Source organism: Vicia villosa, linkage group LG3 (assembly GCF_029867415.1).
Source record: "Vicia villosa cultivar HV-30 ecotype Madison, WI linkage group LG3, Vvil1.0, whole genome shotgun sequence".
Taxonomy (NCBI): domain Eukaryota; kingdom Viridiplantae; phylum Streptophyta; class Magnoliopsida; order Fabales; family Fabaceae; genus Vicia; species Vicia villosa.
In genome coordinates, this window is record NC_081182.1 from 89,529,234 (window position 1) to 89,541,991 (window position 12,758).

The 12,758-nt window shown below is 33.6% G+C and overlaps 1 protein-coding gene across 1 annotated transcript; it reads right to left on the reverse strand.

Annotated features, from left to right (window-relative positions):
• Window positions 1-6,378: 6,378 nt before the first annotated feature.
• LOC131662150 (expansin-A10-like) lies at window positions 6,379-8,291 on the reverse strand. Its single transcript, XM_058931854.1, has 3 exons — window positions 8,046-8,291; window positions 7,487-7,799; window positions 6,379-7,076 (listed from the first exon to the last, which is right to left on the reverse strand). The coding sequence occupies exons 1-3, from the start codon at window positions 8,209-8,211 to the stop codon at window positions 6,773-6,775; spliced, it is 783 nt and encodes a 260-aa protein (XP_058787837.1). The 5' UTR covers window positions 8,212-8,291; the 3' UTR covers window positions 6,379-6,772.
• Between the last annotated feature and the right edge of the window lie 4,467 nt (window positions 8,292-12,758).

The window sequence follows — 12,758 nt, forward strand, 5'->3', positions numbered from 1 at the left end:
GAAATGCTTCGTGAATTTGCCTTCACCTCTTCTTATTTTCCCTTCTTCGGATTTCTCGTCATGTGAGCCTTATCGAGCTCCTGCTGATGTTCGTTGTTGGTTGCAGATTCGTCGAGTTGCGTTTTGCGTCGCGAACAGACGTTGACGATTGATGAAGATGAAGTAGAATTCTGTGAATGATGGAGGTTATCGGTGATTATCGATGAAGATTGTTGTGGTCCTTTTCTTTTCTGTTTTGCAGGTTTGGTGATGATGGAAGGTGAGAGAAGATGAAGTGAGTTGTGATGAAGATCGAAAGAGAATTTGGTTGCCGCAGATTGGTACGAAGGTGATGATGAACCGATAACGCTTTCTTTGTTTCTTTTTGTTGTTCTGATTCGGGATTCCTTTGATTTTGCAGAGTTTTTGAGGACTTGATGGATGAAGGTTATTGAGAAGAATACGAATCCTTTCGAATTGATGACTCTTGTTTGAAGTTTGAGGTGTGATTGAAGGTTGAGGATCGAGGAGAGGAGTTGAAGATTTTCTGAGAAGGTGGTAGAAGATGAAGAGAGAATTGATGGATTCTGTTATGGTTCCATTACAGGTTTGTTATCTCTCTCTTTCTCTCTCTCTCGATTTTCTTCTTTTTTTCTGTTATCTGTTTCTAGAGAATGAGGGATGGTGAAGTGGTGTCTGTGATGTGAAGCAGGGTGAAAGAAGTGGTGGGAGTGTGAAGTGGCGTGAAGAGTTCTGAATGATAGTGGTCCTGGTTTTATAGAAGCTCCTCAGGTTCGTTTCATTCTGATTTTTTCTGTAATTTCTTCTCCTCTTTCTGTTATCAGCTGTTAGTAACTGCTGCAGTTAGTTATAGGTTAGTTATGATTCTGTTTGATGAGCTGGCAGGTTAGTTATGATTCTGTTTGATGAGCTGGCAGGTTAGTTATGGGGAGTTTGAATCTGTTAGGAATTAGTTTATAGGCGGTTAGTTAGGTAGTTGGAATCGGTTACAGGTGGTTTTTAATTCTGTTATGGACTAACTAGTTCGTTAGGGAGTTAGTTACTAGATTTTTGTGAAGTTAGGAAATGGTAAGGCTTGAAAAGAAAACAGTTAGTTAGTGAGGTTTTTTTTGACAGTTGAAAGATTAAAGGATGTGTGTATGTATGCAGGTACAGAGCTAGATGGTAGAGTGGGACTGTTATGAATTGCTGTATGTGGTTGTTTATGTAAAGCTGAGTTTTGTCTTCTTTTCTTTTTTGTATGACTCTTATGGAGCTGATACTGCAGTGTCGTGCAAACGATGAGGTCGAGTTGAAATCGCTGTTACCACGAAATTGCGGAAGATTTGTGAAGCCGCGTTGCGGTGTTGCTGAACCAGACTGGAACTGACTTCTTTTCTATCAGAAACTTCTTCAGAATACCTAGAAGAATTGGAACTGATGTGCTGGCAGTTTTGGTTTTCTTTGATTTGCTTGTGCAGGTTTGTTTGGAAGCCTTTTTGCATTGATTCTCTTTGACTGAACCTAGTTCCTTTTCTTGAATTTGAAATATTTCCTTCTGAATAATGGAGGCAGCTATGGCTTTGATGCGAGTATTTAATGGTCCTGTTTGAAACTAGTTTGAGCTGAATGGTGTAGGTCGAAGACAAATGCAAGATCGGTTTAGAATTGGCAGACAGGAAGTAACTTTATATATGGCCTTGTTCATGGTTATGATATGGTATATGTAGGGTTTTGAATGTCTTAGTAAGGTGCAGGGCTGTTATGAATATATATACAGGGTGTTGGTTATTTTTGTATGATGGAAAAATATGGTTTGAGTAAATGAATGGTTAATGCTAGACTGTGGTATGGTTTATATGTGTATGTTTGGATTTTGTTCCTTTTTTGTACTGTTTGGGATGCAGGGGTGATTTGAATTTGAATGCATTAGTTTTGGAATGTGTTCATGTTATATTCAGGTTTAGAATGGGGCTGACTCATGTTTAACCTTGCAGGATTTGATGGTATTTGTTGCAGCATAAGTGAGTGAGAACTGAGGAATTGCAGCAGCAAGGTCATATTGGCTTAGAATGATGAAGTGAGGCTTTGGCAAAGTTTTAAAGGAAGAGTGGCATGCAGTTTTAGGATCAAAGAAGAACAAGGGCTTATTAGAACAAGGCAGACAAAATCAATTTGAATCAAGTTGTGTGACTATTTGAATATGCTCTTAGAATAGGCGGTTCAAGGTTTATATTTGTATAAATTTCTTGTAGAATCTTGGACTCTGTTTGAACTTTGAAAATGTAATTTGACTCTTTGTAATTTTATTCAAACCTTGAACTTTCCCTCCACTTTTGTTGACTAGAAATTTCAAATATTCCTCTTTTGAATGAGATCCTTCGATTATGTTTCTCTCTTCAAGTACCCTTAATGCCTCTAATAGTGCAAGGATCCATATGGGCAACCCAATATAATTTGGTCCACGAATGCCAACTTTCTTTAGTTGACTTGTTGGCTTAAAGGTCAACTCATAACCGAATGTGAGCATCTTTATGTTTTTCCTGGAGCAATTTTCCTTTATTTCTCTTGATGCTTGACATCAAAAGAATTTGCACTTTAATCTTCAAATCGACCATCAACCCAATGTCTTGTCGTAGAAGAAACAAAACCCGACCATAGTTGCCCACACAGAGAAGAATCAATACCTCAACTCAAAGAATCAATACCTCAACTCAAAACATAGCATTGTAACAGAATTAACCAATGTAGTACATATGAGGCCGTAACCTTAATTAGGAAATCTTTGTTCAAATGACCCAGGAAATAAACCTTAGGTCAAGCACTAAGTTGTTTGAACAAATGCCTTCCAGAAGACCTGTACCAATCACAATCTTGATTAAGTGACAAACATCCCTTTTGAGGGAATAAATAACCTTTTGCCAAGGCCTATGTGAGACTCCAGCTTATTTCACGACCCTTGATCCCTCGTCAGATTATTGATCAATGAATGCATGGATTATGTTAATGTCCTAATGGAGATATGTACATGAGATTATGAGATGCATAAGCCAGATAGAAGTAAAGGGGTAGGACAAATTTGGGGTATGACACTGACCTCTGGGGCCCTTTTGCCTCTGAATCTATTCAAGGTCACAAATATTTTCTTACATTGGTAGATGATTTCTCTCGTTTCACATGGATTATTTTCTTAAAATCTAAAACTGAAGTTAGGCAGAGTGTTGTCCACTTTGTTGCCTCTTTAGAAAATCAATTTCAAACAACTTTAAAATGCTTTAGATCTGATAATGGTTCAGAATTTCTCACTCTAAGTCAATTTTTTCTATCCAAAGGCATCTCTCACCAAAAATCTTGTGTTGAAACACCCCAACAGAATGGGGTGGTAGAGAGAAAGCATCAGCACATTCTCAATGTTGCTAGAGCCCATGCTTTCCATTCCAACATGCCTACTTCCTTATGGAGTTTTAGTATTAAACATGTTGTGCATTTAATTAACAGAATTCCTAGTCCTCTTCTTCAAAACAAATGCCCATATGAATTGCTTTTTAACATTTTTCCTGTTCTAGTTCACCTCAAAGTGTTTGGCTGCCTCTCTTTTGCATCTACTCTTCAGGCTCATAGAACTGAATTCCAGCCAAGAGCCAGAAAGGCTGTTTTTCTTGGCTTCAAAGATGGTACAAAAGGGTATCTCTTATATGATTTGTCATCTCATGAGATTTTTGTTTCAAGAAATATGGTTTTCTATGAAAGTGCTTTTCCTTTCAAACCTGTTCCCTCTAAAATTCCCTTGCAGGCTACCTCTCCTGACATGTTGGATAATAACATTACCCTTGAAGTTGAGCCTGTTTCTCTCTCAGCAAGTCCATCCCTTCCCTCAATCACTCCTGAACCTGCTTCCCCTATTTCTGACTCTGTGGTCCCTACAAGTCTTATTCCCAGTCCTCATGTAATAGACTTTGACCCTAATTCTCCATCTGACCCTGTCCTGTCAGATGCTACCCCTGCTATCACCAGCCCTATTCCCAATCCTTCCCCACCTGCCTTAGTTCAGCCTACAAGAAAAACCACTAGGGCTAAACATCCCCCTAGTTACCTCCAAGATTTTCATTGCAATCTCTTATCCACTAGTTCTCAGCATTGTCCAAATGTTCCTTATCCCATCTCAAATTTCTTATCATATCAAAATTGATCCAATGCCTACAAACATTTTTGCTGTACCATTTCTACTATCCCTGAACCTAAAACCTTTAACCAAGCATCTAAACATGAATGTTGGAGACAGGCCATGGATGCTGAGATTTCTGCCCTTGAGTCTAACAAAACTTGGATTCTTGTAGATCTTCCTGCAGGTAAAGTTCCAGTTGGATGCAAGTGGGTCTATAAGGTGAAATACAATGCTGATGGAACCATAGAGAGATATAAAGCAAGACTTGTTGCTAAGGGATACACTCAACTTGAGGGAGTGGACTATTTTGATACCTTCTCATCTGTTGCAAAGATCACAACTGTCAGAGTTCTTTTAGCAGTTGCTGCCATCAAGCATTGGCATTTGGAGCAGCTTGATGTCAACAATGCTTTCCTCCATGGTGATCTCAATGAGGAGGTGTATATGCAACTACCACCAGGTTATGGCTGTCCTAACTCTTCTAAGGTTTGCAAGCTCACAAAATCCTTATATGGCTTGAAACAGGCTAGCAGGCAATGGCAAGCAAAACTATTCACTGCACCTTTAGCCTTGGGGTATACACAATTTGAAGCTGACCTCTCCCTTTATACAAAGTACACAGACCAACATTTCATTGCCCTTCTAGTCTATGTTGATGACATAGTACTTACAGGCAATTCTCTCACTGAGATCAAATTGGTCAAGTCTTTTTTGGATAAAAAATTCAAAATCAAAGACCTAGGTCAGCTCAGATTCTTTCTTGGTCTGGAAATAGCTCGATCCTCTTCAGGCATTTTCTTGAATCAAAGGAAGTATGTGCTAGAGTTGCTTGAGGATACAGGCTTCCTTGGTTCTAAACCTGCCACTACTCCTATTGATCCCACCTTGAAGCTCTCTTCCACTAATGGCACTCCCTTGGATGATCCTTCTTCTTATAGGAAACTAATTGGCAGACTCCTCTATCTTACAAATACACGCCCTGACATTTCATATGCGGTTCAACATCTCAGCCAATTTGTTGCTAACCCCTTTGTCTCCCATTACAAAGCTGCCACTTGAATCCTGCGTTATCTGAAGACATTTCCTGCTCAAGGTATCTTCTTTTCTTGTTCTAGTGCTCTTAAACTTCATGGCTTTGCAGACTCCGATTGGGCTCGTTGCCCTGATTCTAGGAAATCTGTCACTGGTTTCTGTGTTCTTCTTGGTGATTCTTTACTCTCATGGCGTTCCAAGAAGCAGAACACTGTTTCCCGTTCCTCCAGTGAAGCTGAGTATCGGGCATTAGCTTCTCTAACCTGTGAGATTCAATGGTTGCGTTTCTTGTTCGATGACTTTCGCATCCCCTTTTCTGAGCCAGCTTCCGTCTATTGTGATAGCAAATCTTCTATCTATTTGGCTCACAATCCAACTTTTCATGAACGCAGCAAGCATATCGAAATAGATTGACATGTTATTCGGGAGAAATTGGCATCTAACCTCATTCATTTGCTTCCTGTGCCTTCTAATTCTCAACTGGCAGATGTTCTTACAAAACCTCTGCACTCACCACTGTTTTCCTCTCTTTTGTCCAAGTTAGGATTGTGCAATATCCACATTCCAACTTGTGGGGAGGTATTAGCTTAGTATACATACAGCTGCATGATGATGTATTAATATACATAGTGTATAGTTTTATTCATATAGTACACTTAGTTTATACAATATATATATATATATATATATATATATATATATATATATATATATATATATATATATATATATATATATATATATATATATATATATATATATATATATATATATATATATATGGAAACTCAATGTAACAGGAACTCATTATTCAATAATACAAAATTACTTTCCTTTATGCTTTCTTCTTGTGATATCAACAAGAGTTCATCCCTAAAAATGTAGGCATTTTTAACGTTGAACTTTGTTTTTTTTATCATTCTTCTACTCTTTTTATCTTCGTCTTTAGTTAATTGTTTGTAATTTTCTAACACATAAGTTTTAATTTTTGTTTTAGATACAATGTTTATTTATTTAAATATTTTAATTTCATTTTAATTATTGTTTGTTTGACTTTTTCTTGTCCATCAACTTAACAATAACCTTGCAATCATTTAGAACAACACCCAACTATGAAATATCATCTAGATTATGGTTAAGGTAATCTATCATATACTTATGACATATAAGTAAAAAAATGAGTTCAAACAACATTCCTCTCATCAACCATCAACCACATATTTATAAAATAAGCAAATATTCGTATCATCTATTTATTATTTATATTGAGATCAAATAACAACAACATTTCTCTCATCAATCTTACTAATATCAATTGAAAAGAACTCTCTCACAATACCAAAAAAAAAAAAAAAAGACATAAAACTCTCCATCATGTATATTATATTATATTATATTATATATTTATGAAGTGACCAGCGGGTGCTACATAACAACCTCAGCTACTTTACAGACCAATCAAATAAAACACTGGTCTCTCAAAATCACATTAACATATTCTCAATAATCAAATACCCCTTATGAAACTTTTTAGGCCTTTCAAATTGATGAATGAACTTACTAAGTATACAAACTTTTTTTTTCATATTGCAAACTCTAAAATTGAGCTCCTTGAAAGGTTTGACCAAACTGCCAATTTGCTGGTGCCACATTATAGCTTGTCATTGTTCTACCATCACTTGTGGTGACTTGAAATGAGAGGCTTTGTCCATTAAGGTAAGAGTTGCTCTGCCAATTTTGGCCCCAATTTCTTGACATTGGTTGCCATGAAGTTCTTGAGCCTTTGATGGAAATTGAATGGACATCACCAGCTCCACCCACATTGGTCACCAAAACTAGGTTGAAGTAAGAGTGGCCATTTATTGTGAATCTTACTCCTCCCTTTTTCAAACATGGCACCCTAAAATCATCACAAAAATAATAATCTTGTTAGACACATTAACAATGACTAATTAAGACCTACTAAACAAATATTCAGTTTATAGATTCCTCAGAGACACAAATTATTCAATAAATTTTTAAAAGTGAATTTTGATTTATAATAATGACCAAATGAAATATAAATTATAAATTTTGAAAAACGTACACTGTTTAAACTCTGGTGTCACGTTTTTTATTTATTTTTAGACGAAATAGTAACAATCACTCAAATTTCATAAACATGTGAGGTTTATGGTTTGAACCCTTATATTGGCGTCCAACATAACAGAATTGATTTTCGACAGTTGAAATAAGATTGGTAACAATATCAGAGTTCTTTAGGCGAGCACAATAGGAATTGAAGTCTATTTGATTGTGATTCACACTAACCTTCTAAAGGAGACAGGAACAATTCCAGCTCTATATTCAGCAATTTGAAGGAAAGCAGGTTCAGCCATATCAAAATGTTGCAAAGGAGGATTACACCAACCACCATCGTTGTTAGCTTGAGCTGGATTTGGTGGACAGAAATTTGTAGCAGTAACAATAATAGAACCAGGTTTGCACCATCTTGGATCATCATTGCATCTCATTTCATAGCAAGATCCACAGCTTAATCCATTGTTGAACAAAGCAGTGCTTAATGCTGCTGTGTTTGTTCCATATCCTTGACTATACAAATTTCCATATCCACATGCTCCACCTATAAAAAAAAAAAAAAACTAAATTTGATGATAATATTCAAAATTATAAATATTAAATATATTTTAACATTTATAATTAGGGTCGGTCTAGTGCAGACGAAGTTTCTGCTACAGCACTGAACCTCAAATTCAGATGACGTATTTTTTTATAATTATTAAAATAATATATTTTACATTTGTTTTTTAAAAGATAAACAGACAACAAACTGCAGTACTACAAGTACTACAGTTAAACTTAAACTCACCCATTGTGCCAGAAGCATCACCGCCGCCATAGAAAGTGGCATGAGCACTCTCCCAACCACCATAATCACCTCTAACACTTAACATATTCATGTTAATAAACAAAACAAATAGAATCACCATAGCAATAGAAAATTCTTGTTCTCCCATTCTAAGCTTTTGAGCCATTATGAAGAAAAAACAGAGGAAGTTGCACTTTGTTTGCTATGTTGTATTGTATTGTAATGTGTTGTGTTGTGATGTCATAAGGTATAAGGGAGTTCTATTTATAAGCAACATTTTGTAATCAAGATGAACATGTTCATGTGTTTTTTTCTTCCTAAAAGCCACATAACAAGTGACAAATCAATGGCACATGCTTTTGTTTTGATTGGGCTTCCCAACCGCTAATATTGTGGGCCATAGTAGTGCACATGCATTCCTAACTATTTTTCTTCCTAACTTTATAGACCAACATCAATATCATTTGATTGCTATAGTTTTATATTTCTTTTTCCACTTGTTTATAATGGATAATAATAGGATAAGAACTTGTGAATGATTAGGTAGTGCTTGGTGTTAAGAGTTTCAATAATAAAATAATCAATTAGCTATTAATTTAATCCTCAGATAATTATCATTATTATCTTTTCAATTTAAATCTTAAACTATATAAATGTTTTAAAAACTTAAAAGTTATTACATTTATCTTTTTATTAAGATTTTTAAGAACCAAGTTGATGATTTTTATATATTTTGAAATATAAATTGACGGATATCATATATCTAACAATTTTTTATTATATTTATATAATTTATAAATTAAATTTGTGAAAACTGGTAGTTTAAATAATAAAATGATGATTTATTTTAAAATATTCAAAAGTATTGAGACTTATATTTAAATTTTTTAAAAATAAATATTTGTGTTTATTAATTTTAAAAATATATAAATTTTCAAAAAATCAATAACTTATTTATATTAGTATATTATAAAAAATATAAAAAATAATACTTTCAGAAATTTAATCTTAGATCAACAAATAATTAAATAATAAAAATCTCTAAAACAATATTTTTATTATTTTTCAAAAATAAACATATTCAAATAAAATTTCATATTGTATATATCACCGTAATTTATTTTAAGAGTATTTATTTATTTTATTAACAAGCTATATAAAAGATTAAATAAATCTAAGAGTATTTGAATGAGATGATAATAATTTTTATAAGTTTAATTTGTTTGAGATTCGAGTACGACTTTAGACAATCATCGGTCTTAAATTTTTTTAAATTTTTTTATTATTTATTACAATTTTTTCTGTCTTAATAAATTAATCTCTTTAATTATACACAAATAATTCAATTTATATATTAAAAGTAGACATGGTTAGACAAAAATAAAGACAACAATTTTTTTTAAAATAATTAAAGAGGCCTAAACTACACTATGAATTGAAATGAGTAGGGTCTTAAGAAAAAGATTAACACTATCTTAGCACATGGAGTAGTATCTCTCAATAACAAGTTCTTAAGGACATGCACCTCCCCTTTTCCAATAATCAAGAGGGGAAGGAAGGAAATCAGTATCTTGTATGTGCTTGAGAATGTGCCACGTTGATATAAGAAAACAAAGACATGTTTCATGTTTGTTAATTTATTAACTTCTTAAATGTAATTTAAATGTTTGGTTGATAGTTTAAAAAGAAACAGCTGGCTTTGCTTCTTGTTGTACAAACTGTGCTTAGTACCAGTGGTTGACATCATTACAAAACTAACCCTCGTGTGAGATAAATACATTAGATTTAAGTAACAATACTAAATATAATACTTTATTGCATTAATGTGGTAAGTAACTTTTGGTGGAATATCATGTCAAATCAATGGCATATACATTTTTATACCAAATATTTGAAGAAATACCATGTGAAATAAATAGCAAATATGTTGGTGAATCCACATTTTTATCTTTATAGGTTATAATTACTTCTACTCAATGATCATATTTAAAACTCTTATGTTACTAAAGGTGGATATGTCTTTAATTAAGAATTTAAACATGAGCTAGAAATATGACAGCGTTGCTCATTTATTGATTTTTTTAAATAAAAGTGACCTTTATAGTTTTTAACTATATATCAAATTTGTATACTATAGAAATTATGAACCTGGTTTACCCTTAATTATAACAAATATGTTAGGTAAAGATTGTAAGTTAAATGCATTAAGACTATAATAATGCAGGTAATTATTTTTCTGGTTATTTTAAGTAATTTTAAAATGTTATACAGTGGACAAGAATATTTAGGATAATTCTGTCTATTTTCAAACAAGTGTTGCAATTTTTCACGTTTTACCAACTATTGCAACACTTCACAATGCGTTGTCATTTTCGAGCTCAAAAAATAACAAACTAAAGGAATGCCCCTGCATCCGATGTTGGTGAAAAATTATTTTCACATTTTATTAACTATTGCAACACTTCCCAAAGTGTTGTCACTTCAAGTTCCACCTACAAGTCGCCTCCACACCCACGTCTGCGATGTTTGTGCTGGAGTCAAAGTCAGTGTCGCATGTGGCGACATCGACGAGGGGAGTATGAAGGCGACAAGTGGCATAAGACTTAGGAGCACCACACTCGTCTATGTGGCACTTTATTTTCTTCAGCTCCTTTATTGAATTTATAAATGCAACTTTATAAAAGGAACATTAAAGTGAGTTAAACTTTCTATGTGAGACTATTTTTCATACATTGAATATTCATTTACTTACTAGCAAGTTTTCTTGTCATTTTGAAACACACTAATGTTCATGAATAATTATAAATTATACCAATCTTCCACTTGTTCTAATAATGACAAAATCAATTCCATAAAAAGTAGCAAAGAAAGTCAATACAAATAAGTAGCTTTCAATTTAAACTTAATCTTAGTAAAGAGAACATAGAGTCTAATTGGAATTTTAGGTAGAAAAGCTTTGGACCAATTATTTCTTGTAATTAAATAGATATTACCTTACGCACACTCTTTAATAGTTCCTTTCATACATATCTCACCTAACATTATTTATGATCATGTGTTTTCCTGTTTTGTGAATTCATCGTGAGAGAAACTCTAATTCTCACTTTGAGACGACACTGTCTCGAAATTCACATAGTGAAGTTCATATTGTATCCACTTTACTTGAGATACATATTCTCGACATTGAACTACATTAAGAGTTTGAAAAACTCAACCCTCTAAATGCAATAGTCAACTTTATTACATAATATTGCACAAACATCCAAATCAACAAATTATTGTTATCCATTGAATCTTGAGGTTAATATTTTCCTAACATTAGATTGGGTTGCTACTGTAGTTGAAAATCTTACTCGAGGAGTTTCAATCTCATATCTCTCAAGGTAGTCTTTATTAAAACTCTAACCAATGGTTTAGTAAATGGATCAGCTAAATTATCACTTGAACGTATATATCTGAGTGAAATGATTTCATCCTTAATTAATTTTTTCACGAAGGAATATCAAAGACCTATGTGCATAGACTTTCTATTATACAAGTTACTATATGCTCTAGCTAAATTGGTTTGACTATCGCATGTATCAACACCTTTGGAACATTGTTTTTAGACAGTGGAACTTCCAACATGAGGTCCCTCAACCATTCAGCTTATTGATCAATGGAAGCAAGTGCCACGAACTTTGATTCCATGGTTAAGAGAGTGATACACCTTTGTTTATTTCTCTTCTAAGAAATTTCATTCAAACTAGTGTAAATATCAACCCATTTGTATATTTATGATCTCAAACACTCTATATCTAACTCGCATCGGTATATCCTTATAGTATGGCAGGAAACCTACCATATGTCGTGATTTTTGTCTTTCAAACGATAACCTAAAATCCTAGTGATGGTCGTCCGGTGCTCACAATTTGTATTGCTAGTAAATCTACTCATTTTACTAACTACAAATGGTATATTAGGTCTAGTACATTTCATCTTGCACTTGCATATTCCAATTGAGCCACAACTCTTTCATTATTCTTTTGAAGTTTGACACTAGGATCAAATGGAGTATTCATTTCCTTGTAACGTAACTGTTTGTACTTATCAAGTATTTTCTCAATATAGCATGTTTGATTAAGTTCATAGGCTCTACTATTTTGCTTACTTTGATTCCTAAAATAGTGTCAACTAGTCAAGGATATTTCATCTTGAAAATGGAAGTTAGAAACCACTTTGTTTATAAAATTCCATTCACCTTATTTCTAATGATCAAAATGTCATCAACATAGAGACAAAGCAATATTAAAATATTTTCATGCACCTTTGTATACAAACACTTATCACAAGATCTGGGTACAAATCCATTTGAAAGTATTACAGCGTCAAACTTTTGATGTCATTTTTTCGGTGTTTGTTTTAGTCCTTACAAGGATTTGAAAAGCTTGCACACCTTTTGTTTATTTCGAGGAAGCACATAACCTTCAGGTTGCTCCATCTAAAATTCCTCATCGAGATCTCCATTTAGCAAACTTAATTTGACATCGACTTGATGAACTAATAAGTCATGCAAAGAAGTTAATGCAAGCAATACTCTAGATGTTATCGTCCTTGCTGCCAGTGCATATGCGTGGAAATAATCAATAGCTTCCTTTTATCGAAAGCCATTTGTTAATAAATTAGCCTTATGGGTGTTTAGTGTACCTTCACTATGATACTTTTGTCTAAAGA